The sequence below is a fragment of the Botrytis cinerea genome, chromosome 3, assembly GCF_000143535.2.
Source record: "Botrytis cinerea B05.10 chromosome 3, complete sequence".
Lineage (NCBI taxonomy): Eukaryota > Fungi > Ascomycota > Leotiomycetes > Helotiales > Sclerotiniaceae > Botrytis > Botrytis cinerea.
Window position 1 is genome coordinate 2,379,155 of NC_037312.1, and position 26,307 is coordinate 2,405,461.

The window sequence follows — 26,307 nt, forward strand, 5'->3', positions numbered from 1 at the left end:
TAGCAGTGTGCGAGAATTTAGAGTTCGAGAATTGGATATGATGACAGATATAACCGAGTTGACAAATAGCATCACGATGACTTACCATTATACAAAGACTTGATATGATAATTGCAAAGTAAAGTATCTACCAAGACCCGTGATGTGAGAATCTTAGAACATCTATGTCAAGCCCATTCTATCAATCACTTCTCTCCTACCTCACCAAAGAGAAACGGCTACAAGAAAAGGACAATGAAAAAGTGCTAACCCCGCCCCCCTTATCGCCTAATTTTCTCTAAATAGATCCCCCTATCCCCTTCAATAAGCTAGTCCTCCCGCCCGCCCATCCTCCCATACATTTCCCCTCAAACTTTCAATACCGCACTTCACCATCATCATCACTTACCACCTAATCCCCCTCTAAAAGCAAATCAATTCTCAAATCTGTCTTTCCAGCCCATCCACTTCCAAGCAGACATTTCCAATTTCCATCATCTTCCCTGTGCAAACATGTAAACAACAACCAATAGTCGGCTCTCCAAGAAGCGGTTAACTATTACACACAAAAAAACAAAAAAAACACACGAAATATTTCTAAATACATTGATGTATCATCCATTGATTTTCAATTTTTTTCCCACATCCACAAATAGATGATTCCCTTCAGTATAATCTTCCGATCTCCAACTCAATCTTGCAAATCCTCAATTCTCTAACGAGAATCCCATCTCCATCTCACTCTAAATCATGGAACTGCCTCTCCCACACTCATCCACCCCAACACCTCAAACCAAAAGGCCAAAAGCACAAAACACAAAATACAAGCCTCGAAAGAGAGATAAACAAGAACCACGAAGCCACAAGAATACACCTGCCTCCTCGATATACCTACTTGATATATCCCATCCAATATCCAATATCCAATATCCAATATCCAATATCCAATATCCAATATCCAATATCCAATATCCAAAATCTCCCCAAAACAACATATCAACATCTTCCTCCCCCTTCTACCCAAGCTTTCGAGCACGAGAACACAACTCCCTCCTCCTTCTCCTCCCTCCACCGATCCCCATCCAAAACTGACACTCTCAATTTCAATTTCAATTTCACACCAGGTCCACACGCATTAAAATCAGAGCTCCGATTCATCACAAAGAAATTCAAAGCTTCCAGCTTCCAGCATTCAACATCCATATTCACACCTTCACATTCCATTTCCTTAAATCAAGCAAGCCCCTCCTTACCTTATCTAAATCTCCACACCTTTGTTGCATGTTCTCAATACCATATATCATTTCCCTCAAAACTCCCCCACCTCTGGTCACCATGTTTTTGTCATATCCATTATATACTTCACACACATCTCGTCTCATCTCATCTCATTCACCCGGTCTATTTTCATCACAACTTTAATCATCCAAAATACACAAAAAAAGTCTCCAAAAAGCATCATATTTATATAGGGCTAACAAGAACACGCCATTCCATTATCCAACCCTCCAACCCTCCAACCCCATCCATCCACCCCAACAACAATATCCTTAACCAACAAGCCAAATTCAAGTTCCCATAAGTCCAAATCCATCATTCAATCGCAACATACAATCCGATTTGTTCGGAACATACATATGATTTCCCCCGTCTATTTATACCCTGCCCTACCCGACCTATTCCATTCCGTTCTCGCCTACCATAAAAAATATTTATTCCAATCACCATTTGTAAAGTCAACCAAGCAATCCGTATGCTCACCTCCTAATCCCAGATGCCTAGCTCCCACTGATACATTCGTAAAACAATATAATAAAAATATATATAAGTAGGTATATTTTCTCCTTCCGCTGTCAAACAAGCAAGCAAGCGAATGTATTAAGCTTGCACCATACGTAGTAAAACATGGCAAAATCTCAAAAACATCAAGCCAAAAAAGTAAGTATAACCAGCGTATCTGCGTAAAAGACAATAGTATGATCAATAGGTATCCTTTCCATATTTTTCCTTTTCAAAAACAATAAACAATGCAAAATATGCAGCAAGAAGTATAAATAGAGCGGACTTTCTCTTCCGTTATCCTTGAACCTTTCCCTCAAGTCCCTATTCCAAAGGTGATATCAAATACTCGTAAATGTTAAGACAAAACGGGTCAAGAACATAACACGTTCAGTTCCATATTCATTTACAGTAAATGCACCGTCGCCAATCCTGGCTTGTATATGCATGCACCCATGCGGAAGTAAAGCAGACCAAACCCGCCTTCTAACACCTCGATAAAAACGGTTCGATGAGGTAGACAATACCATTAAAGAAATATTCACTTTTTATAACCGTCCAGTCCCAAGTTGCCGTTCCGGACCCAATACCGCCACGCCCTTTAATAATGCTTTTTGTATGTGACGTGAAGTAGAAGAGAATGATCGGCGAAAAGGAAATAAACAAGTTTAAGCACCACTGATAACGACTTCTGGGCAAGACTTTTCGTTGATAGCAACGGTTGTCTTGTCTGAAGATGTACTATCGGCTGGATCATCAATAGTACTGACGTTGGCGCTAGGGATACTACTGCTTTGTGGACTATTTTGCCCATTTGTAAGTAGAGGAGTTGGGGCACTCGAGTTCGAATCCATTGGTTGTGTGATAGCACCAGATGTTGGCCCAGTTGAGGATGTAATATATGATTGCTGCGAGTCATCTTGGTCATAGATCAACTTTTCAATGGCAGCAATTTGTTTACCATAATTGTATTTCTTGAGAGCCAAGAGTTGTGGCTTCAAGTCTTCGACAAATGCGTTTCTTTCGGCACCCTTTAATTGCCCAAGAAGTTTTTCTGTTCAGGTTAGCATAGTGAAGTTCAAGTAAGAATGGCTTGACCTACGAATGACATAGTTGCCGTATTGATCTTTCATCATCAATTGCAAAGGGCTTGTACCATCACTATGAAGAGCTGTTAATAGAGAGACAATAGTGTGTCTCTGCTCATCCGTGCCAAATTGTATACTCTTCTCCACAACGTTCGAGGCGAATTTGTGCTTGGATAGCGTCAAAAGCTGTGCCGTGACAATCTTGACAATCTTAGCACGATCTTCAGGCTTTCCATGTTGTATAACATGTTGAGTAACATAATTGCCGTATTGATCGGTAATCAAGTTCGATGCACATTGATGTAATTCCTCGAGCACTCGTTCTTGGTCGCGAGGTTGACAGTATTCTAAAATGCGCTGAATCACTCGGCATCCATAAGGATGAGTTGCGAGTACGTGGACTTGGCCCCGGAATGCTTCAATAATAAACTGAATATGCTCCGTTGGAACACGCTCAATAGCCTTTTGGACAACGTGGTTGCCGTTCTGATCTTTGACACACTTGAGAACATCTGCCTCAAGCTCCTTGACTAGTTCAGCTTGTTGATCGGCAAGTACATGCTCGAGGGCCTTTCAATTTGTTAGTAAAGGTGGTGTATAAGGTTCAGAGCCAAAACAAACCTTTTGCACAACTCTGCAGCCATACATCTGCATTGAGAGTTCCATTACATGGTTCTTCATTTGTTCAGCCAACACCCGTTTTTGTACTTGATTGCCGTGCTCAAACAACTTCTGGATGACATAATTTCCAAAAACATCCGTCATTAACTGTAACGCATTGGGTTGAATCTCTCGGAAAAGTTGCTCTTTCTCATCACTGTTAGCTGTCTCCAACTTTTGCTGAATGAATCGTGACCCATGCTGATCCCCACTGAACTCTACAACATGTTGATAGATGTCCTGGTTTCGGTTAGTGATTGTAAAAAAAAATGTGATGCGGGAAAATACATACCTTCAGCTCGTATCTCTTATTGGATTTGGCGTTTGAGCGGAATTCTTCCAAAAGTACGCTTCTAACTCCAAGCCCAACATCTTGATCCTTGGCTGGGCGAGTGGGTATATTTTGTGCCGGGTAAGGTGGTAGTGGCATAGGATAACCATATGGTGCTACGTTCGTTTGTCTAAAATTTGGTGGTGGATAATCGTACAAATGTGGTGGATACTGGCTTTGAAAATGGCCATTGCCGTAGAGATATGCCTGGTGTTGAGAGTACTGGACGTGTTGAAGTCTGCGGTCCAGTTCACTTGGGCCTTGAGGTATTCTCGGGCCTGCTCTTGAACTTGGTCGGTAAATTTGTTCAGGTCCTGTTGGAGGAGTACCAGAATAGTATTTAGGACTACCAAGGCCACGACGGTAGTCGCTTGACGCAGGAGAGACAGAAACCCGATCAAATCTAGGCCCTTTTGTGAGATAGCCTTGGTCTGTAAAAGGTGCTTGATTTGTAAAATGGTCATAATTGTTGGCCTTGGGACCGCTCGACCCATCATTCCACATGGCTGAATTACCATTAACCTGGAAAGCTTGAGGATTAAAGTTCTGGTTCGTTGGGGAATATGAGGAACTCAGACCGTTGCTGACCTGAGATGCGCTGGCTTGATCGATATCGTTGACCAAGCCAAGCCCTGCAAATTTCTCTCGTAGTTCACTTTCTGTCTGCGTGATAAGATCGCCATATCTCGACGAATTGGTTTGTGCAAACGAGCCCGAAATCGCCGAGAAAGAAGGACGATGGGAGTGGATTGAATTACTAGGAGTATGGCCACCAATGGACCCAAAGCCTGAATTTCCGTTGCCAAACGATAGATTGTTGAGGCCAGCCTCCGAGGTTCTGGAGGGTGGCATACTTCCATCCCTGGAAGTCGAGCCTATACCAAGGAAGCCTCCATTTTGAGAGGTTAGTTGATCCATTCTAAAGGCCCTGGATGAAACATCGATATCATATGGACTATCTTGATTAGACGAGAATTGTGAGGAATTCTCCTTGTCGTCGTTGAATCCAAAGGAAGGCTTGCGCGAAAATTTGAAACTTCCAGAAGAGGGATCCAAACTACTCTTCGGCTGTGGTCGACTGAAACTAGCTCCTTGTCCAATCGCAGGTCTCGATTGTTGGTATGCTTGCAAATCGTGCAGACTTTGTGGCATTTGTGAAGGGATGTTGTTGCGAACGTGAGAAGGAGAAGTACTTCCACTATGTGAGGACTGTAATGTTGGAGATGTTGTATCCGGAGGATTCCAAGGCCCATTTGCACGAGCAACCCAAGGGTCGGCCTCTGAAGATGCGGCTAAGGCTCCAGAACCACTGGGGGCATCAGAGAAGTTTTCATTATCTGCTGCTAGACCGTCATCAGTGAATGTAGAATTTTGGATTTCGCTTGTATAAGTACCTCGAGAGCGTGAAGCATCTCGCTTCGTATTGGCAAAACCACTCCCGATTGTGTTACTACCCCAGATTCCACTCGAAGGCTGCCATGTACCACCGTTTCCAAAAGTTTGGCCAAGCGTTGAGCTTTGCGACGTTCTGTCATCGCTATTGTGCCTGCCTGGGGCAGTGGGGAAATCTCCAAATCGAGTAGGCCGTTGCTAAGTTCAAATATTAATTATATGTATAGTATTGAGAAGATTGGAATACCCACCGCATTCATGGCACCTGCAGGTCTGTTGGCGGCAGCCGAGGACATTATTGAAGATGTATTGAAAATTCGGTATGTACGTGGGAGTTTCTGGGCGAGGAAAAAAACAGGACGAAAATATGTTGAAAGGAGTCGATGTGTCTGATGGCAGACCGCTTGAACCAGAGAATAGTCTTTCTATGAGGTATTTGACAGGTTGTAGATCTATATGACTGTTGAAATATGTAAATGTCAGCACATGCCGTGCGGTAAGGCTGAGGTGCGGGTTTAAGCTGAGTTGCAAGGACGAATCTTACCAGTGCAAGAAGTCGGAATATGTAGTCGACAGTAGGTGATGGTTCATTTACAAAAGAAGGATGTGCGGAAAGTTGGAGTTCATGAGGAATCGAGCATCGAGGGAGGGGAGGGAGGGATATATTGAAGTATGAAGGGTAGGGCAAAGGTCGCGCGACACAATCCCTTCGTTTGTCATATGCAACGTCAAGAAGCGCGCTTTTCTGTGTAGAGGTAGGCACCCGCGCAGCAGTAGCCAGAATGAAATATAAGATTATTTTTGCAGTAAAATTGCCTTTTCCTTGTGTGATTTGTCTTGCTTTGATCGAGTCTATGGCCCTTTTTGGGTTGGGAATTCGTTGGTTTTGACGCGGGAGATACGCCTGGGGAAGCAAGGGGAAAATCGTCAGGAACGTAAAGTTTTCGGTGGATTTTTGGTGGAGAATCGATTCGAGGGTCCGGATTGCAGTTTGTGTCAGGAAACGAGCGGTTAGTCCCTGTTCCACGACGTCGATGATCAAGGGAAAGGAAGATGAATGTGTTGCACTGTCGAAGTCGAATTCTTGTTCGTTCTTCGTTGTGCGGCAGTATGGTAGTATGTATGGCAGTACACTTTTTTTTTTTCAAGGTATTCTTTCTTTGGGGGCGTAGGCTCGACCAGGGGTTGTGGGGAAAGGTGTTGTAATGTTGGTAGGGCAGAGAGAGGCACGAGAGGGCAATCAGTGAGATCAAATAAGGTAAGGTCTTCCCGATTCCTGCCTGGGATGAATGAATAAAGTCGAGTGTTTGATTTACGATAGCGTGGGGGAAGGGGGAAGGGTGAAAGGGGAAGTGTATCAAAAGAATAAGGAATTTTCGCAGAGAATGCTCAGTGAGAGTGAGGGAGTGTGAGGGAGAGGGAGGGAGAGGGAGAGGGAGAGGGAAAGGCTGAGGTTGAGGTTGAGGAAGAAGGCGAGGGCGAGGGCGAGAGTGAGAAAGAAAGAAAAAACGTGAGCTGGAGAGCTGTAAAGCTGTACGATCGTTTAAGATAGATTATTCAGAGATCGATGGGTACATTTTCCTTTCCATCTACTGGGCATCTCTAGCCTTGAGCCATTTTTAATTTTTATTTCTTTTGAAGGGAAAGATCCAATTGGACGGGATTATCTGATATGGGGTTGAAGGGAGGGGGGACTTTTCTAGAGCTGGGACTGGAACTAGTACCTAGGGAGTATTTCTGTAACTACCTAGTCGAAATAGTCAAGAAACGAGTAGACCGTGAATCTGATTGAAAGGATCGTGTACGACAGGGCAAGGTGGCCTTTTCTATTGCATTTTGCTTTCTGCTTGCTATTGATGTTGCTGTTACTACCACGACTGCTGCTATTATTGTTATTGACGTTGACGTTGACGTTGTCGTTGACGTTGTCGTTGCCATTGCCATTATGGTAATAGTTGGTTGGTTGGTTGGTTTGACCCTCATCCCTCATCCCTCATATGTAATCTCGCAGTCTCTTAGTCTCACAGTTTCATCGTGTCATAGTCTTATAATCTCATAGTCTCATAGTCTCATAGTCTCATAATCTCATAATCTCATAGTCTCATAGTCTCATAGTCTCATAGTCTCATACTCTCGTAACCTTACCAACCGCAACTATATCACCGATTCCTCAATCGTCTCATATCATAATAACAACAATAATATAACATTCTCTGCTGCGTCCCTGGTCCACAGAATGATCTTGTCCCTCCAGTTGGCGTTTGACATATGCGAATTAAGTGAAACTTATATGGGAACCTTTCCCTACCAAGGTGTCTAGAATCGACGAAGATCAATCAAGTCCATGGAAGTGGGAAAGCATCTTCGGTGATGTGACTAAAAGGCCAAGTACCTGCATTTCAGCGATACGAATCTCACAAGCTGCAATCCATCCCAGAGAACAACTCGTCTTTACTCGGTGAAAGGCATTCGATGGTTGAAGACCGCTGCGTCCATTATTATTGAGCCACGATCGTTATCTGCGACTTCATATATCAAGGCAGATGGTATGAATTGCATTGTCTCTGACTCTCTCCGGGTTTCCCCTCGCTTCGAAATAAACACAAGTGTAAATATAGAGATGGCATATAATATACTATCTGCAGAGTCAAAACCGCCCCAGAAGCACAGACAAATCGATCGATGGGCCTTGAAAAGTCCGGATTCGAAATGTGATAGGAACGGAGCATTCTTTTAGCCTGTACGGTGCTTCCACAAATTCCAAAGGTTCCAGAGCTTCCGGTTCGTTCAAGCTTTTCCTAGAACCTATGCCACTCCGTCCGTGGTGCGTACCAATGGGAGCCTGTGTGATGAGCGGGCCACACTCGAATGTGATTATAACAAATTGAGAATGGAATTCCACCTAGTGTCATATTTCATTACTTTTGGAGATGCTTCCAAGTTCCATTGTTTTGGAAATCGGGAAGAAGCAAAGTTATTCGATCTCAAAGTCGCGTTGGTAGATCTCGGATAAGGAATGAAAACCCCCTTCATTGCTGTTTTCTCCATCGTCCTCGTCCCAACAGTTTAAAAGTGCTCTTGTTGGAATGTAATCTATCAGCCGCATACCAAGTATGTTCCCATCTCGATCCCTCATTCCTGGACGAGAATCTCCTCTATGTTTGTCAATTCCCGGGGCTGATTTATTGGGGCCCCAAGGAATGCAAGTGGGCAATGTCAGCTAAATTGCTTAGTATGTACGCCGACCGCCTCAACCTGGCCAAATGCGGCAGGAATTCAATCCAATATACGAAATTCAGCACGACGCCATTGCCCACGAGTTATCCATACGGTCTCGCCATTCGTTCTCATCCTCCAGCCAGACGGAATCTACACGGCTTCAGCAAGCCTCATCAATTCAAATCCATGAGCAGCGTGAACAATTTCGTTAACATGCTTTGCATTTGCATTCTTAACATTCTATATCGCTCAATGACGATTCGCCGAAAAGACTACATTACACTGATGTTTCATCCGGGGAGCATATTTGACGCCATCCTTTCGCATGAAAAATCGGGTGTCATCACTATGCTATACAAAGATCCATCGCCAGGTTATTGTTCTTTCTGATCCACTCCGCCAGTGAGGCGTAATCATTCTCGTACTCACTGTCACATTACCATGACCCAGAAATCTTACAAAGACTTACAATGATATCAAATATCTGCTACGAGATCTATTTCTAGAAGATCAGCGGATTTATTTCATTGCCGCCATCCAACCCTAACACGCTAATGTTGCTCGAGGTCTATCAACGGGAAGTAGCATGAGTACATAGCACAGACACCAGTATATTGATAAATGTACCGTGGCACTTAAGTCCTTCGCATGACAATCATTGCCAACGATGAAGCTACTCGCTCGTGGCGCTCATGGACAACGTAAAAATCCAGAATAGTATCTGTCAAGGCTTGAAGCCTTTCATGTCGTTGTGTCGGGCAAGTTTCCTCATATGGGGGTCATCGACCAACGAATAAGCTTCTCATCACTACATAGACCCTTCTGCGCGTAGATCGCCTTCTTGCATATTTCAAAGCCTTTTCTTTCATCTTGAGGAAAATCATCAGCCACGTTGAAACAGCATAGGCGCACTCATACCTCTGCAGATCTATGTATCCCCATCCAACAAATCTGTTCCATTCGACTGGTCATCCCGCTATCTTTTTACGATGGATACCGAAGCCGTAAGAGATCGGATCTATCTCATCTGCATCACCGTTTTCTGGCTTTGGGTCTGGTCTGTGTAAGGAAAACCAAGCAAGGAAAGAAACCTTGTAACATGGATACACTGGTGATCACACCATGTATGGATGTATAAGCACGCGCTAGAAGGTCTCCGGAGAGTCTTTGGATCTGAAAAGTGACAAGTATGCGCCATTTAGGACATGCACAATACAAAATTTGGCCCGAATTTTCCTGTTTTCCTACTTTCCTGTTGCTCACCGCTGTTTACTGAAAAGTGAGGCCAACGAATTGGGTTCCCATGGTGTTTCCGTTTCCTTCGATCCAACGAGCGGAGGTCTAGTGTAGTTACACCACTTGCACGTCGGGATATCGAGAGCCTCGTGGGGACACGTGACGTGGTAATATCCAGGTTATCCATCAGTGACTTGCATGGTTGCATATTGAGTCACACTAAAGGAAAAACACACTTCAATCACCAAGTGTTGATGAGACATGAGGAATGCAGCCATCTTTGCGAAACTCTGCAATCTTCTGGGCGGCACCAACTCAAATAGCCGTGTATCCTTCCATTGGCTCCGGCTCTTGATAGTATCTATGCGATTTTGCCGCTTCACTCATAACCATGACGCTTTATAACAACCAGAAAGCTCAAGAGGAAGCATGCTCATGGGAAATATTGCCTGAACGGAAAGCGCATGTGAAAGAAAATCCCCAAAGGAGCACCTCAACGAGAAGCATCATTTGCGAAGGATCTTGATTTCACCCCTTTCTTAAGATCGCGGCAAAGAGTGATTTGGGAAAACGATGATTTAAGGTTGAATGATAGCTGGAAACGAAATGTCTTCTGCTTTGAAAGACATATCTTATGCTTTGCAAATGGCGTCTCCTTATGAAGTCCGAGGTTCGGACAATAACATTAGAAATGCACAGATTGTATGAATACGCAATACAACACTAGAAGCTTTTCAAACTATAAAGCCTAAGGATCTAGTGTCACAATCTTTCAAGTAAGGTAAGTGTGGATTTTATGATTCGTTGTTTATGAAAGCTGATAAACTTATAAGGGCAAGATGCTTGTTGAACAGAAGCATACAAACTTTGTAGATGCAACTAATGAATTCTTCCAGATTCAAGATGCAAATATCTGAAAAGGCGCATGGAGTAATTGCGTTTGAATTTCGACAAGGTCACTACGAAAATAAATTGATAAGTGGCCAAAACTGGCAAAATCGCGCAGGCAAAGATACAGAGTGGCAGCACAGGTCAGCACAAACCCCCAGACTTCCTGATATACTAGAACCTTGGAAGTTCTGCAGCTATCACGAATATTAAATGGACTGTTAATACTAACGGGATAGCTAGTATCATCCGGATATCCAATATTAACTAAACAGCCAACATCGACTAGACAGAACAGGCAACGTCCAAACCCGTTTGACGAGCAGCGCAGCTACTTCTGAGTGTATCAATGCGCAGGATGCAGGACACCCTTGAAGGGTTTTATCGAACGGATGTGATTAGATACAGCAATAAGGAAATATAGAACTTGGAATCACCAAGATATCTGTTCCTCATTCACCGCCTCGCCCCCCTCTCCGACTGAAGTATCTCGAGCCCCTTTGAGATGGCTTATCAAAAGCAACAACGTTAGATTGCTGATTTCACAGGTACGACTACTGAAGCGATGAACAGCCTTTAAGCCTACAGGAGGTTTGGCGTCAGTGGAAGCATAATACATAGCATAACCGGATATTTTTGGCATTGCCGTTTTCGACGTCTCGACTCCAACGTACGGGATCTCCTGTGTTTTGATGTTGAAGGATTTTTGCGGCTCGGAATTCGGAAACGAAAGAGATGCTTTCATCCAAGCGGCTCGATGCTATGTTAATGCAACCTTCGGTCGGTCCCCTTCAGCCCTCCTTAGCGTTCGAACTTCTTTTCAATATCAAAACGGGAAGGTAAAAGGAAACTTTTCCCAACTATGTTGGATGACCAGATGTGGTTGATGAGTGATAAGTACTAGAAAGTCGAACATCTTGCAGAGCTTGAACCATCGAAGGTTTTTGATTTTTGCTCTTCCAGCATCATCAGTACAGATACAAATGTATGTATTCAATGGGCATGCATGTATCCGCTTTGAATTTCCCCCCAATGTTTCCCTCACGGTTTAATTTTTTCACTCAATAAATATTTATCAACTACCGACGCACGATCAATGAATGACCAACAGACATCCCCATACGTTCAGCCTCGAAGTCTGACCGCTACAATGGAGAAACGAGGAACGGATTTCATGTGATCTATGACTGCTGCACTCCGACGATAATATCCGTGCCCTCCCCAGTAATTGGCTGATTGATACGGCACAAACCCCAGAAAACGAAGGGGGAAGAAAAAGTCAAGTCGCGCGGCGCCTTGGGGTTACAGCAAGTCAGTGAAGCTTACTTATAGTTCATTCCGAAATCAATTTGTAAGTTCCAAGCTACCAATTAAAGACGATGAAGATCCTCATCTGCGCATCTTTGAAACATGCATTGTTGTTGTTTTTTTCGTCGAAGGAGTAGGGATTTGGGATTTCTACCCTCTTTACCCTTTTTACCACGTAGAAGTTAGAATTTAGAATTTAGGATTTAGAATTTAGAATTTAGAATTTAGAACTTGGAACTTTATTAAGCATATTTCGTCCGAACAGAATGGACGAGTGGGTGCGGGATGCACATTTGGCGAGTCCAGAGTTCCACGTCTAGAGTCCAGAGTTGAGAGTCCAAGGTCCAGAGTTCGGAGAGTCGACAGATGAATTTTTCATCTCCACTTTTTGATGGGAACGGGAAAACATCATTCATTCACTCTTGGCCTCGGGAACCTTGAATGCTTTGATTGAACTTGACGTACCTATGCCATAATGGCCATGATATTATTACTTGATGCGATGAGAGAGCAAACCCGCGATGACGGCAATGTGTTTGGTAACAGTAAATGCGGACTTGGACGAATGAGTACTGCAAGTGAGTGATGGGACTGATGAGTGACTTGATGAGATTTATTCGAAGGGAGATGGGTAGGTCGGCCGGTATCTTATGTATCATGTCCTACCAAAACAAACAACATGGAAACCAGAGGAGTTGCATCCATCTAGATGCCATTGACATGCTGCTGTTCCCTCTGCTCCGTACACTTGCGGACGGGGATTGGATTTATGCATATTGTCTTCCCGCATCGATTTAGTAATGATTGCCTGTAGCTTTCTGTACCTTTGACAAACACACATATATATGCACATACATACATGCATGCATGCATGCACATACCTACCATACACACAGGGAGACCAGCAAGAATAATAACAGTTATCCAACGCTACATGCACTCTTCTCCTATCACTCATCTCCAACACATCACACAATTCCCGAAAGAGTAAACGATAACCGCTTCATACTTCACGCCGCTGCCATGCCGGATTTGGATGGAAAGAAGGGGGAGGGGCGGGTTCTCTCGTAGATAGGATAGGGATGATATGATATGATATGATATGATGTGATATGATATGCTTGCTTGCTTTCGTTGGGCGGTTCGAGATTGCGATTGGGATTGGGATTGGGATTGGGATTCGATAGATGCATAAGGGAGCTTGCATTATTGCAAGACGGAGATGCTCAAGTGGGTGTGGGATAAAAAATATCACGACGAGCATAAAAAAAAATAACATCTGCATCTTGTCTCTGCGATCTTCTCGCTGGGTACGCTTTCGGGGAAGGAAAGTTTTGGGATGACCTGCAAATTGTACTCTGTGCATTGCAAATAGTGTTCACTAGTCGCGTCTATGAATAGAAACATTATTGCGATGGGCAAGATTTCCTCGCGAGACTTTTCGTATCACTAGGGATTTTAGATTTTACTATTTGCGACCGACGCCCTTCCTCTCCACCGGCATAACCGACATAAACTTCGGAAGTTTGATTTTTTGGGTTGTGGGTTGTGGGTTGTGGGTTTTCTTCGCTGGCCTTCTCTCGTTCTTTCCTGGGGATCTCGAGATTAGATGATTAGATGACTGGATGGATGAAGAAGGCAGGCAGTGAAGAAGGCAGTGAAAAAGGAAATCCTCAAATCTCCCAGATGCCCCGGTCCGAACAAAGTGGGCAGCATCTCATTTTAAAATTGGTTGTTGTTGTCCGGTCCCATGCACGTTGATGGGTGGATGGATGCGGTTTCGGTGGAGTTGCTGCTGGGGAGGCAGGGGAGGGACGATATGGTAAATTGGAGCAAGCACACATGCAACCTTAACGAGAAGGGTGCGAGGATCTCATTGGCCGCTGCCGGAGCCATGTTACTTTCGTCCCTTTCTCGTCCCTTTTTCCTGGATGATGCTCAGGACTCCACCCGCGCTCCATGCGCCAATCAGCAGCGCGTCACGACCGTTTGTGTTTAAATGAATTGTTCAAATGCGTTCTAGACTAGGAACATGTGGGTCCGCCTTTATGGGCGGATGGGTGGATGGGTGGATGGGTGTGGATCGCTTCAAAGCAGGTACGAACTGCAGTCTGTCTGCAAGTCTCTCGCCCAGGTCAAGTCAAGTCAAGTCGAGTAAAAGCCTCCTCCGTGCAGATTGGCATTATTGCACGCTTCGATACGCCCGTTTTTATCCAGAGTACCTCTACGCACGCCAGCAGGCATGAAGGCAAGCACGAAGGCAAGCACGCACGCAGTATAAGGTCCAGCTCCCTAGCCGGCTCGTGGTGATTTTTTATGAACGGGATCGGGTGGAATCGACTCGACTTGACTTGAACTGACGTTGTGTTGCTAAGAAAAGAAGGTTCCAAAGAGTGAAATGCTCCGTAGTGTTGGCAATGATTGGTCCTGAGCGTGCCATCATGTTCACGTCCATGTCGGGGGTTTGGCTGTTCCTGGGTAGAGAGAGCATAGATCATAGATCATAGATCATAGATAGTTACTAAGGAAGGGAAAAACGAGGCGTGCACACTTTACATTTACACACTTATTATTATTATTCACTATTGCACTGATTACATTTACGCTTGCACAATTTCTCTTTTTCATCTTTCCCCTTCCTCCTTTCCTCTTCTTTTTTAATTCCTTCACTTCCCCTCAACCTTCCTTCCATCTCTCTTCACAATACAACGTGAAGAAAGTATCGACAACTCTTCCCAAAGGCTTTAATAACCAGAGACAAGACAACAACAAACAAACGCTCCTTCCTTCGGGATATCCACATTCTTTTTAACAGCAGCTCCCTCCATACACTCACTCCTCCACAGGTTTTAATCAGCTTCACTCTTTTTAGTTGATTTTAACCGTCCATTCTTTCGAAAGGCCCAGCCCAAATTCAGTTCTGGAAGAGATCTCAAATAAATCCCAAATCTTAGGAGATTCAGCGAATATTACTCCAATCATTCATTACCTTGGTAGCCGTCGATTGTTGCTCTTGTCTTGTTTGGAACTTCTTACTCTTTGTGTAAGTTGCCCGTCTTCTTCTCTGGTGGTGGTTAGAATTGTTGTTGTTGTTGTGAGGTGGTGGATGGGGGGTTCTACATACGATCCTGTCGCAATTCGATTATCTACACACACGAGGATTCGGCTTGGAAGATGCAATGGAGATGAATAGCTTCGATCTGTCTTGGCCCATTCAATCTAATAGCAAGGACTAACATCATCATGCGACAGAGCCACAGCCGTAACCAACGTCAATACCTTCTTCGATTTTTGCTATTGTGTGCATGACATCGATACCCGATTACGACCCATTAAACGACAACTCGACGCAATAATATTTACCATACCAGTCATTCATTTACATAATCATGGATTCGATATCAATGCTCAAAACTAGATCTATTCTCCACGTCCGTGACGACTCTTCAACTACCACCATGTCAAACTCAATGGTTGATCTTCTGATTGCCTTGATGATCTTGGTATTCATTGGACTTTGTTTAACCGGCGCTTTATACGTTGTGCGCAAGCTGCGACGTAACAGAGCCGTTGCTCGTCAGCAATTGCCTTTACATAACGAGGCCCCAAGATCACACCACCGCCGATTGACTATTACGGCTACTCCCTATGGTGGCCGCGGCTCCACCATTCATGTCTATGACGAAAAATCGTCCATGATGGACTCCGACCGTGCACCACTCTCGCCCGAAGACGTTCCTGAAATTCGCATCACCTTCCCCGATGAGCATGATGAATCTACAGGACACAAGAAAAGCGGTCGTGTGGTTGTTGTTCGTGTCGGAGAAACTGGCGTTGGTCTTGAGCCTTTGAAGGAACAGGATCAACTGCCTGCTTACGAAAAGGAAACCGGAGGAACTAGATTTCAATCCATCGATATGGATCGCATCGGTGGCTTGAAGGAGAAGGAGAGCTGGTCATAAATTACATGACTTTGCTTCCTTTTTCTTTCTGTCTGGACCTACCTCTCCCAAAATCACATGAACATACGGAGGATCCTCATACATTCATCTTGCATATAAAATTCCTTTCCCCCTTCAGCGTCTCATCATCACGCAATGTTGTAAATGATGTCGTCTCCTCGAACTCTATTCAGTTACATAACAACACCAAACTTTTGTCTCTCGAACCGGCTCATCGACCATTGTTTTCCCCATTACCGCAATCAACTTTATGAACGGCGAAGCAAGGTGTTATCAAGGCAGGGTTTAGGGCAACTGGCGTCGTTCGTACATGTACCTCGATACCCTTCTCGTTAGAATTCGTGGTGGATCAATTTCTTTTTGTAGGTTGGAACAGGAAAGAAAAAAAGGAAAGATTCACACCACCTACCTCCCCTGCCTACTTTTCGAGGTAAGGGAGTGGAGCATAAAGAAACCTCTTTCTCGAACAAACTAAAAAGATCAAGATCAAGATAATTGTACTTAATGTATTCTACGTAATTTTCTTCAAATTATGAGAGCACCTGTTCATTCAAATGGCTTTTGTTCTTTATTTTTCCTTTCGATTTTCCTTTACTTCTTTTTTCCTTTTCACACTTTTCTTTTTTCATTTTGTCTGCCTACTTACTTCTTGGGAGTGAAGAGAAGGCAGGTTTACAAACTTACGGATATATGTGGAAATAAGACCACACACACACACAGAGAGAGAGAGAAATTACCTACTAAAGGACTTACCTTTTTACAGTTTATGATGAGATTAATGAATGATCTTAATGTTTTTATTGATGAAAAAAAAATTGATGACTTTTTTTGGTGAATTTTGAGATTTTGAGATGGTGTTGTGTTTTTGGTGTTGTGTTTTTGGTGTTGTGTTTTTGGTGTTTTGGATGTGAAATTTGGATATTAGGATGTGAATGCGGAAGGAAATGTGAAGTTGGATATCAGGATATGAATTCGAGAACCTGATTGTGAGTCTAGATGTATGTGTATTATTTATGTATGTGCATTTGACAGATGTCAGACAGTCAATCCGATGGACGATGAATCAGATAGATGATGCAGGTTCGTAAAAATTAAATTAAAACGGGTAGATCAAACGACACGACACGAGACGACACGAGGTGAAGTGGGGAAGGGGGGGGGGGGGGGGTGGTGATTTGGATTTGGATTTGGATTTGGATGGTTCGTCTGATGTTTTGAGTTTGAGTGTTTGAGATGGGATGAGATGGGATGTTTTGAGTGGATGTTTGGGATGGGGTGGATGTTTTTTTTTTTTTTTAGGTTTCGGGGTTTTTGTATGGTATGGTATGGGGGGGAAAGGGGGGAAAGGGAAGGGGAGGGGAGGGGTTCATATAGATGGATGGGTGGATGGATGGATGGATGGATGGGTGGGTGGAGTGTTTGGTTTGATTTGATGCTATGAATAGATTGCATATCTAGATTTTAGATTTTGGATTTTGGATTCTGGATTCTGGATTTGGTGAATGGGTGTGGGTTTGTGGGATTTGCTTGCAATTGTGGGGTTCTTTGGTATCGCTGTTTGTTTGTTTGTTTGGTTGTTTGGTACGAGATAGATGAGATGAGATGGGATTAGGGATGGGATTAGAGATGGGATGAGATGAGAGTTTGGGAATGTCTTGCTTGGATGGGTGGGTGGATGGAAGGTGGATTCTAGGCGGATGGGTAGAGAGGGGGGAGGGGTTGAAAGGAGTTGGAGGGTTGAAAGGAGTTGGAGGGTTGAGTAGGGGGAGGGGGGGTTGTGTTTTGGGGGGCGGATGGATGGCTTTGGGGGATCTGGAGGGTTGGGAAGATTGGGAGGGATAGGAGGGGATGGGGTAGGGACTGATTGGTTGAGATTTTGAGCGGTGTTCTTGGGGGGTGGAATGGGTTGGGATTGTTCGAGTATTTTCTGGAGGCGGAGGGGGAGGAAGGGGGGGGGGGGAAGAATAGAGGGGGAGAGGAAGGGAGAGGAGGAGATGAATGAAGCTGAGTAAGTATTGAAGGGAGAGCGGGGGGAAGAGACAACACATGGTATATTCGAGGTATACTTGAGTCAGACACAGAAGATGAAGTATAGAATGACGAGCGAGTGCTAAGATAAGAAAGAGTAAGGAGAGATGAGACGAGCAAAAGACGTGAGTAGAAGCGGTAGGGTTGCGAATTAACCATCGATTCAAGATGTACTCTTACAATCAAATCAAGTCATATCCATCAATCCGATCTTTCGGTATCGATAATCGATCATCAATTATCAATCATCAGTTCAAATTGTCAAATGGGTATTTGGAATGAATGTAATGTAATGTATGAGGGAAATCTCTGAGGTGATCATCGATGTGTAGATTATACAGTGAAGAATTCATGGAATGTGTTTATATTTAGAGAGAGAGAGAGAGAGAGAGAGAGACTTCAATAATACTACATTAGACACTTCTGGGACACCTGTGATTTAATAGAAATCCTCTATGATTTCATGGTAATAGTCAGCTTAATGAGTGGTTATCTTGTTAATGTTGTTATTGGTAAACGTCATGCGTGTGGATATTTTCTTGAAATCTGTGTCTCTGAGAAGAGGTGAGCTGAAGAGGGGAGTGGATAGGAGGCGAGAGTGGTGTGGGAGGTGGATTTGTAGGTAGGTGTGTAGATTGTTTAGCAGGTGGGAGGAAGGAGAATTGTATTATCTCTAGATGTTAATTACAAGTATCGATATCGATATCGAGATTTTCTGCGGGATTTTTGTGTTCTTATGCGAGTTTGGGGGATGGGATGGGATGGGATAGGGTATTCATGTAGGTAGGTGTAGGTGTAGGTATAGAAGCAGATGTAGAGAAGAAATGAGTTTCATAATATGTTAGGATATACTCCTCTCCTTTCTTTCTTCTGAGCTTTTATTCTTTTCTATCCCTTTTCATTCTTCTCTTCCTTCTAGCGGTATCCGAATTTTGTGTTTGTTTTTTTTTTTTTGTCAGTTACTTTGTGGGGTTTGTCCTTTCTGCTTTCACGCTTGTGGTTTGGTTTTGGGTGGGGGATCTTGAGTTGGTTGGTTTTTGGATTGTTGGATTATGGACTGGTTGGAGGCTGGATTGTAGAGGGGTGGAGAAGTGAAGGGGGGATGATGGAGGGTGCGTGTGGAGAGAGAGGTATGTCTGGGGGCAGGTATGTCAAGAATGCAGTTGATAACTAGTGCGGCAAACTAGTGTCTATCTGGTCTGGCAGCGCGTGGATAGACCGTTTGGATGAGGCGCGATAGATAGATAGAGGGAAGATATGAAAAGGGAGTTTTATATCTCGGGGGAATCCCAGATTATAGATGTGAGACTTCGTAGTTTGAATCAGAAAGATCTATGTTGGTTATATCGTGGTGTTGGGTGGGTGGAATAGGAGGCCCTGAAGTTTCGGAACTAAAAGACGGACTTTGTACTATGAGGTTATATGGATAAATTGGTGGAAGTGGAAGTTGTGTGCTGGAGTGGAGGATTGGATGTTGTGTTGGAAGATTGGAAAGGCGGGGTGCAATATTGAAAGAAGGGGGTGTACGTAAATCCTGTTGACAGGCGGACGCATGAAGCGGGATTAGAATATAGGGGCTTCAAACTCCTTCCCAATATCTTAGGCTACCTACAGATATTGTCATTTGCGCCTCTGAAAGCCAACTTCTGCCTTGTGAATGCTTCATGTAATTCCTTCGCTAAACATTTCCTTGCTTACTTCATCTGAAAGCCTCAGCTCCTCCATGCATGGATACATAGTACCAAATCTCCCCATATAATTCCATGGCTACTTTGAGATATCCCTTGTAATATTCGTCCTCATCAGGTTCATATGGGGCCAGGAATGAGTGTCTACAACATAGAAAATGTAATTATGCTTTTTACTGGACTATCCAGAACAGACGCAATGACCTCTTCGTTGACAAGGAGAAACGTATGGGGTGGATTCAAATGAGGGTTCGTAGTTTAAGGTGCAAATTTTCTTTATAGTAGTCAGTATCTATATCATAGGGTACCAACGTATCTGGACTGGCGAAACGGTAGGCACATACATGTTTAACGAGGTTATTTCTGCACTCCCATCCGCGTCAAACTACCACAACTTCTGCAAGAACCTAGCACCATCTGGATCCACACCGTGTCTTGCTTGTATCTCTTAGTTCTTCAGAATCACCCTATCGAATTCCTGTCGAAACACATTCCAACTAGTAGAGTTGCATGCACTGTAACGTGTACGGTAGGCTACTGAGCCAGTGCAATGGATAGGAGATGATGGAGTGGTCGTCCTCTAACCACTTCTTTGATCGGCTCTACCTAGTATCCATCATATTCTAGATTTGGACTAAAACCATGCTCGAAGATAGGATAGGTTGTGTTGAGCGTGGTGGGCTTCTGCGGGAGTAGCTGCGGTGAGGTTGAATAGAGGAACTTGTTCATAACACGATGTGAATAATGGTGACGAAGATTGCGAGATAATCAAGGCAATATCAAAGTTCGCCGGGAAAGCACTGCTTGGGGGGCACGACGCATTGTTGAGGAAAAGAAAGGCTGTGCAGTCATGGTCAAGGCCTGCACCAATAATGGAAAAGGTAAAGATAAGAGAAGTTTCAATCGAGAGGTTCACTTGAACAGAGTAAGACAAGGCAATCAGAAAGCGAATATACTATTCTGAAGTATTGACATCATAATAATAGTCAGAAATACCTAGCTTGTTCGGTATATTCGATCTCTCGTCTCATGTTTGAGCCATCTCTTCCTATCGTTCTTTTCAATAGGTTTCCTCCATCCATGGCCACCGAAATCCTATGGAATTTTCCTTTCCGGAAACGCCACAATCACTTATCACATCTGAAGATAGTCTTGCTATCAAATGTCCATCGGGTGGTTGGGCACTTCATCGACGTCCCGAAGAGTCATGGAAGTAGGCTCGAGGTAGCATGGCTAGCATGGGCAGGCCGAAATTGAGTATTCAAAAATACCGGTACGCATTATTTTGGTGGTGTGCAAAAACTACGGTGACCACAATCGTCGTGAAGGTTACTTAAACCGCACTGCACTGCCCCCTCCCCCGCATGTTTGTCGACGGGTCAACCCCATTTGACAACCAGAGGGCCGGTTTACAATTCTCTTGCTGTATCACTATCTGAAGCTTCTATGTGGTCCAATGTCACTCAACATGAGTGGCTCAGGCTAGCTCTTCAAACCCCAATGCCAAATATGCCGGCAAGGGGAAAGCCCGAATCACTTCGTGTGTCCACCTTGGCCAGATACGGTATGAAAGTATTCCCGGCTGCGTTGACAGCCACGCTTGGCAATCGATCATCCGAAAATTGAGTTCATCATGAAGTTGACATGTCACATTAAAACATTGTTCCGCTGTGAAACGCAGGAACCATTTCGCTGCCGACATGATACGATCACCAACATCACTCTTCACACACCGCACACATTGGATAAATTGGGTTGCGCTTTATGTTTTTCAGTCGATCTGCCATAGTCAAGAGCGATCTAATTGAAGCTTAAATTTGTTACCCCTGCTTACTCCAGCCAATTTAAATGGATACGCTATCTCATGCATAGGAGTACAATACCAAGCTAGCGATTAGTGTTTCTCGAAGCTGTTGAGGTTTCTATTCAATTTGAGTTTGAGCTTGTAGGCTCTAGATTGCAAGTCAAGTTTTGATCCTGGAGAGCTTCCTCCCTTTTCCCTCTTGTCCACACCTTGGCCTGCGTAGTCTTCGAGATTCTACAGAAGCCTCTGGTGTCGCTGTAACATCATCCGGATGTCACAGAGAACCATCCCTATCTTCAAATTCTTGAGACATGGTTCTGCGTTCTTCGACGCCTTCATTCTTCGTTCCCAATCCGAATGATGGTTCTTCAAAGACATGTTTTTGGGAAGGCCACGCGTTATGTTATCTCTTGGTTAGCTTCGTATGCTCTTGCCGAGGGAGGCTGTGTGGTTGTCTTGATCTGTCACTTAGTTTTAAGTCTTGACATATAACCCCGCACCAAAGTAGTCTTGATCAACTCAACCCTGCTAGAGGAGCTAGTGCTAACGAGCATATAAGCCGTTATACTTCCTTCATTGTTTCATAAGTTTTGCCCTGTCCAGTAAATCAACTGCACATAAATTCAATGATGTTTCTTTCACGCTTTTTGGCTGGTACTATTCTGGCTTGTAAGTGATGTTTCCCCTTATTTTCCAGTCATCACTAATCAATTAGCATCGGTAATATCCGCTCAGAATGTCTCCTATTGTGCTAGTGGTGTATGCTTTGCTGTCAATATACCAGCATCAACTGCTTCAAGGGGCTCAGGAGACATATATATACAGATGAGTGGATCAGATACAATGTCTTGGATAGGTGTCGGACAAGGTTCCGCTATGAGAGGTGCCAAAATTTTCGTAATGTACGCCGATTCGACTGGGAACAATGTCACAATCAGTCCTAGGCTCGGTGTTGGGCATGTAGAGCCAAATGCCGACACTTCTGCTCAGGTCACTTTACTGGATGGTTCTGGTATAATAAATGGTCAAATGGTAGCCAATTTTAGATGTATGTTCGGAATCAAAACTATCTGGCACCCATTCTAACCATTCGGGCAGGTTCAAATTGTGATAGCTGGAGCGGTGGATCTATGAGCTTCACTGATTCTTCTTCGGAGTGGATCTGGGCCCATAAGACCGGCGCTGCATTATCGTCCAACAGTGTTGATGCAGGTCTCGAATTTCATGATGAATACGGAGTAGCCAGTTTGAATTTACAGCCACCGGCGGAGAAAGCAAAAACCCATTTTTGACGGCTGGATCCGTTTCTACGCCCAGCCAAACATCCTCTGGCGCTAGTGATGCTGCGACTGGGCAATCTGATATGACGAGAGTGACTATCGCACATGGTGTTTTGGCTGCTCTTGCCTACGTCATTCTCTTCCCTTCAGGTGCGATCGCAATTAGGATCTTTAATTTCCGTAATTTGCTATGGCTCCATGCCGGCTGGATGGTTGGCGCTTATATGATTGTGCTTGCGTCACTTGGAATGGGTGTATGGATGGCATACAAGTTGAATGTTCTCGACAGCACCCACTCAGTCATTGGCCTTGTTGTGGCCGGATGCTTACTCCTTCAGCCTATCACTGGATTGACACACCACATGTTGTATAAGCGTCGTGGTGGTCCTAATGTTGCAACGTATCCCCATGTTTGGTGGGGTCGCGCAGCCATTACTCTTGGGATCATTAACGGTGGTTTGGGTTTGAGGTTAGCTGACAATAGTAAAAAGGGTGAGATCGCATATGGAGTGATCGCGGGTTTTATGTGGGTTTTGTGGGTAGCAGTCATTCTTTTTGCAACGGTGAAAATCAGAGGGCGTCGTGGCAGCGGTATGGGTGGACCTGGAGCCTCGGTAATCAGGGAGAAGTCCAGCACGGAAGGATCCTACTTCCACGATAACTCGTCGCCTCCCCAGTCTATGCAGGAAGCACATGATCCTGCTATATTACCTACATCTCATCGTACTTAGACTTCACAACGTTTTTTCATACGTCAAATCGAAACAGGCACTGGCAATAGAAGCCATGAAACCTGTCCAGTAGGCTGGATGCTGGTAACAACACAGGATGGGTTGGTTGTTTTCATATTGTTTTAGCGAATATTCATCAATTCTATCTGCGGCACTGGTTTTTGACACAGTAAAATCCAACTAAATTAAATTCATAAGTTCTACAAGTTAACATCTTGATTATACTTAATTCCTTTAAATCGTAATGAAATTTCTAAGATTCTCACGTGGTGAAAAATTGAGGGATGAATTTCGCTAGGGTCGATTACATAATGGCACTGCATCCTAGCATCCTAGACTAGTGATTCCCAATCGATATTGCTCTCTAGCAAATCATAGACAACTTTCTTCACATCATCGATTTCACTATGGGAGTAGGACGTGTACTTGTCATCGCGGGTTCTGATAGTTCCGGTGGAGCGTTAGTATTCCGATATCCTCCCCCTTCCGCACTTTTACCCCGCCACAGACTAATGGTTATCATCTCAGCGGAATCGAAGCCGATCAAAAAGTGATTGCTGCACATGGATGCTATGCTATGACCGCCACAACGGCCTTGACGGCTCAAAACACTCTAGGTGTTGAGGATATCCATTATGTTCCTGCCGAATTTGTTGGGAAGTTGATTGATGTGTCGATTGGGGATGTGGGGGTTGATGTAGTGAAAACTGGTAATACACCCCATACTTACACCAGAATTGACAATGAGATGATCATGGATCTGGATAGTCTAGATACTGACGATATGTTTAAGGCATGCTAGCATCTGGGGAAACAGTAGAAGTGGTGGCAAAAGCATTAAAAAGACATCACGTGAAATCTTTGATTGTTGATCCTGTACGTTTTTCTTTTTAGAGCGATGTATAACTTTCCTGACTTCCGAAAGGTAATGGTCTCTACAAGTGGATCGCAGCTTTTGCCTTCTGCAGCAATCCGCCAGCTACGAGAACTTCTGTTTCCATATACCACTGTTCTCACACCCAACGTTCCTGAAGCGCAACTACTCCTTTCCGATGCTGGCAAGTCTGTCGAAGAACCCAAGAACTTGGATGACTTGAAAGAGATAGCGAAAGCAGTACAGTCACTAGGCCCGAGATATGTATTAGTGAAAGGAGGGCATCTGCCTTTACAGAAAGATGGGACAGTGGCGACTAAGGAGGAGGAAAAAGAACTCATGGTTGACATCTTGTATGGAGAAGGAGTCATCACAGAAATCCGGACTAGGTATCAAAAATCGCGGAATACTCATGGAACAGGATGTTCGATGGCCTGTGAGTTTATTCATATATACCTGGCGAAACAGAAGCTAAACAGAAGTAGCCGCCATTGCTTCGAACATTGCGAACGGATTACCCGTGGTACAAGCTGTGAGAAGTGCTTGCCGATATATCGAAGCAGGAATACGAACAGCACCGGATCTAGGGAACGGCAATGGTCCGATTAATCATTTCCATTCAACTTACACCTTACCTTTCGCTTCGTAAGTCTCCCTTCCCAATCGATGCTAAGTCCCTAAATTGATTGTTGCAGGGGTCACTTTGTAGAATATCTTCTGGATAGACCAGATGTTAAAGGAGCTTGGCGAGACCATACTGAGCATGCATTTGTCAAGGGACTTGGAGACGGGACCTTACCACTGGAGTCATTCAAGTACTACCTTATTCAAGATTATCTTTACCTTGTTCGTCAGAGCATTCAAAGTTTTATCTATGTGGTCTAACAATTCATAGGTGCAATTCGCTAGGGCTAATGCTTTAGCTTCGTACAAAGTTAAAACTATGGAAGGCATTGCTGCAGTATGAATCTAAACTCTTGCTGGATATTGTGTGTGTGCTGACACTTGATACAGTCTGCAGGTATCGTACTTCACATTCATCGGGAGATGGCGCTGCATATCAATTACTGTGAGGGTTTTGGTATGACGAAAGCAGAGATAGAAGCCTGCGAAGAGAGTCAAGGTAAGCTTCTTCGCGTTGACAAATCAAGTTGATTTTGACAGTATCGAAATAGCATGCACAGCATACACAAGGTACATGGATTTCTCACCCTCGATAGCAATAGTATACTGAAAAACGATAGGTATGTTCTCGACATCGGACAATCTGAGGACTGGTTGGCTCTTCAAATATCCATGGCGCCCTGCCTTATCGGCTACGGGGAGATAGCAAAACGATTACATGCAGACCCAAAGACGAAACGGGAAGGAAATATCTATTGGAAATGGATAGAAAATTATGTTGCAGACGATTTTACGGAAGCAGTGAAAGTTGGATCAGGTATGTAACAAAACAATTCTACAACTCATGGGGATTGGACAGTGTTGACCATTTGGGCAGCTCTAATTGAAAAACATGCTTCGCTGCAGTCACCCAATAGGATAGAGGAATTGGTCAAGATATTTGTTCATGCAACAAAGGTACGCATCTTTTAACTAGTAGGCATAGCCTTTCCAGAGATCAATCGGAAAGCTTCGTACTTCCATACGCTTTCCTTGACCGTGCAGCACCGAGAAAGCCTTGGAACAATACAGAGAGAGGTACACATAGAACACTCACTAATTGCCTTACAGATGGAGACAGGATTCTGGGACATGGGTGGCGGTGGAGGGAAAAATTAAAAAGTAGAATCTTCAAGGAAACCTCACAGTACCCGGTCCACAGTAGGTGGCTTACGGTGCGTACAAAGTACGGAGTAGTAGATGGCAACGACGGGTAAAAAGCTTTCCGACGTGGATGTGCCCAGGACGAGAGATAGAGAAAGAAAAATTGCATTCAGAGATTTACAGTATTCTGGAACAATCTGATTGTTTTGATTGGCCGAAAGAAAAAGAAAAATTCAATTGGAGACAAGATCTTATTTCAGGGTCCAAGAACAAAAAAATGGATGGAGCTAAAG

The 26,307-nt window shown here is 44.0% G+C and overlaps 5 protein-coding genes across 6 annotated transcripts; 4 read left to right on the forward strand and 1 right to left on the reverse strand.

Annotated features, from left to right (window-relative positions):
• Nucleotides 1–1,321: 1,321 nt before the first annotated feature.
• On the reverse strand, nucleotides 1,322–7,042 carry Bcpuf3. The gene is made up of 7 exons (XM_024692120.1): nucleotides 5,774–7,042; nucleotides 5,481–5,689; nucleotides 5,232–5,427; nucleotides 3,799–5,180; nucleotides 3,468–3,746; nucleotides 2,861–3,416; nucleotides 1,322–2,812 (listed from the first exon to the last, which is right to left on the reverse strand). Exons 2-7 carry the CDS (start codon nucleotides 5,523–5,525, stop codon nucleotides 2,427–2,429), a joined length of 2,844 nt encoding a protein of 947 aa, XP_024547894.1. The 5' UTR covers nucleotides 5,526–5,689; nucleotides 5,774–7,042; the 3' UTR covers nucleotides 1,322–2,426.
• A 3,348-nt stretch (nucleotides 7,043–10,390) lies between these two features.
• On the forward strand, nucleotides 10,391–11,031 carry BCIN_03g07040 (hypothetical protein). Of its 2 annotated transcripts, none has more exons than XM_024692122.1 (3): nucleotides 10,391–10,465; nucleotides 10,518–10,715; nucleotides 10,816–11,031. In XM_024692122.1, exons 2-3 carry the CDS (start codon nucleotides 10,558–10,560, stop codon nucleotides 10,841–10,843), a joined length of 186 nt encoding a protein of 61 aa, XP_024547896.1. In that variant the 5' UTR covers nucleotides 10,391–10,465; nucleotides 10,518–10,557; the 3' UTR covers nucleotides 10,844–11,031. The 2 variants fall into 2 exon arrangements, with proteins under 2 accessions (XP_024547896.1, XP_024547895.1); XM_024692121.1 differs by having other exon boundaries at nucleotides 10,391–10,460; nucleotides 10,581–10,715.
• Nucleotides 11,032–14,185: 3,154 nt separating this feature from the next.
• On the forward strand, nucleotides 14,186–16,642 carry BCIN_03g07050 (hypothetical protein). Its single transcript, XM_024692123.1, has 2 exons — nucleotides 14,186–14,923; nucleotides 15,133–16,642. The coding sequence occupies exon 2, from the start codon at nucleotides 15,270–15,272 to the stop codon at nucleotides 15,840–15,842; it is 573 nt and encodes a 190-aa protein (XP_024547897.1). The 5' UTR covers nucleotides 14,186–14,923; nucleotides 15,133–15,269; the 3' UTR covers nucleotides 15,843–16,642.
• Nucleotides 16,643–21,601: 4,959 nt separating this feature from the next.
• Nucleotides 21,602–23,514, forward strand: BCIN_03g07060 (hypothetical protein). The gene is made up of 3 exons (XM_024692124.1): nucleotides 21,602–22,031; nucleotides 22,078–22,410; nucleotides 22,461–23,514. Exons 1-3 carry the CDS (start codon nucleotides 21,989–21,991, stop codon nucleotides 22,652–22,654), a joined length of 570 nt encoding a protein of 189 aa, XP_024547898.1. The 5' UTR covers nucleotides 21,602–21,988; the 3' UTR covers nucleotides 22,655–23,514.
• A 212-nt stretch (nucleotides 23,515–23,726) lies between these two features.
• Nucleotides 23,727–26,280, forward strand: BCIN_03g07070 (hypothetical protein). Its single transcript, XM_024692125.1, has 12 exons — nucleotides 23,727–23,833; nucleotides 23,902–24,083; nucleotides 24,167–24,249; nucleotides 24,299–24,683; nucleotides 24,733–24,892; nucleotides 24,943–25,093; nucleotides 25,143–25,208; nucleotides 25,262–25,370; nucleotides 25,423–25,441; nucleotides 25,492–25,688; nucleotides 25,749–25,828; nucleotides 25,982–26,280. The coding sequence occupies exons 1-12, from the start codon at nucleotides 23,781–23,783 to the stop codon at nucleotides 26,027–26,029; spliced, it is 1,533 nt and encodes a 510-aa protein (XP_024547899.1). The 5' UTR covers nucleotides 23,727–23,780; the 3' UTR covers nucleotides 26,030–26,280.
• The last annotated feature ends 27 nt before the right edge of the window (nucleotides 26,281–26,307 follow it).

What these genes read in the sequence shown, in the direction of transcription:
- Bcpuf3 (XM_024692120.1), bottom strand. Translation starts at nt 5,525, where the DNA reads ATGTCCTCGGCTGCCGCCAACAGACCTGCAGGTGCCATGAATGCG. An exon ending in CTGCAGGTGCCATGAATGCG is followed by an intron (nt 5,428 to 5,480) that starts GTGGGTATTCCA and finishes ATTTGAACTTAG; the next exon opens with CAACGGCCTACTCGATTTGG. An exon ending in ATACGGCAACTATGTCATTC is followed by an intron (nt 2,813 to 2,860) that starts GTAGGTCAAGCC and finishes TAACCTGAACAG; the next exon opens with AAAAACTTCTTGGGCAATTA.
- BCIN_03g07040 (XM_024692122.1), top strand. Translation starts at nt 10,558, where the DNA reads ATGCAACTAATGAATTCTTCCAGATTCAAGATGCAAATATCTGAAAAG. An exon ending in GATACAGAGTGGCAGCACAG is followed by an intron (nt 10,716 to 10,815) that starts GTCAGCACAAAC and finishes CGGGATAGCTAG; the next exon opens with TATCATCCGGATATCCAATA.
- BCIN_03g07050 (XM_024692123.1), top strand. Translation starts at nt 15,270, where the DNA reads ATGGATTCGATATCAATGCTCAAAACTAGATCTATTCTCCACGTCCGT.
- BCIN_03g07060 (XM_024692124.1), top strand. Translation starts at nt 21,989, where the DNA reads ATGATGTTTCTTTCACGCTTTTTGGCTGGTACTATTCTGGCTT. An exon ending in GGCTGGTACTATTCTGGCTT is followed by an intron (nt 22,032 to 22,077) that starts GTAAGTGATGTT and finishes CTAATCAATTAG; the next exon opens with CATCGGTAATATCCGCTCAG. An exon ending in AATGGTAGCCAATTTTAGAT is followed by an intron (nt 22,411 to 22,460) that starts GTATGTTCGGAA and finishes CCATTCGGGCAG; the next exon opens with GTTCAAATTGTGATAGCTGG.
- BCIN_03g07070 (XM_024692125.1), top strand. Translation starts at nt 23,781, where the DNA reads ATGGGAGTAGGACGTGTACTTGTCATCGCGGGTTCTGATAGTTCCGGT. An exon ending in CTATGGAAGGCATTGCTGCA is followed by an intron (nt 25,209 to 25,261) that starts GTATGAATCTAA and finishes CACTTGATACAG; the next exon opens with TCTGCAGGTATCGTACTTCA. An exon ending in AGCAGTGAAAGTTGGATCAG is followed by an intron (nt 25,689 to 25,748) that starts GTATGTAACAAA and finishes CCATTTGGGCAG; the next exon opens with CTCTAATTGAAAAACATGCT.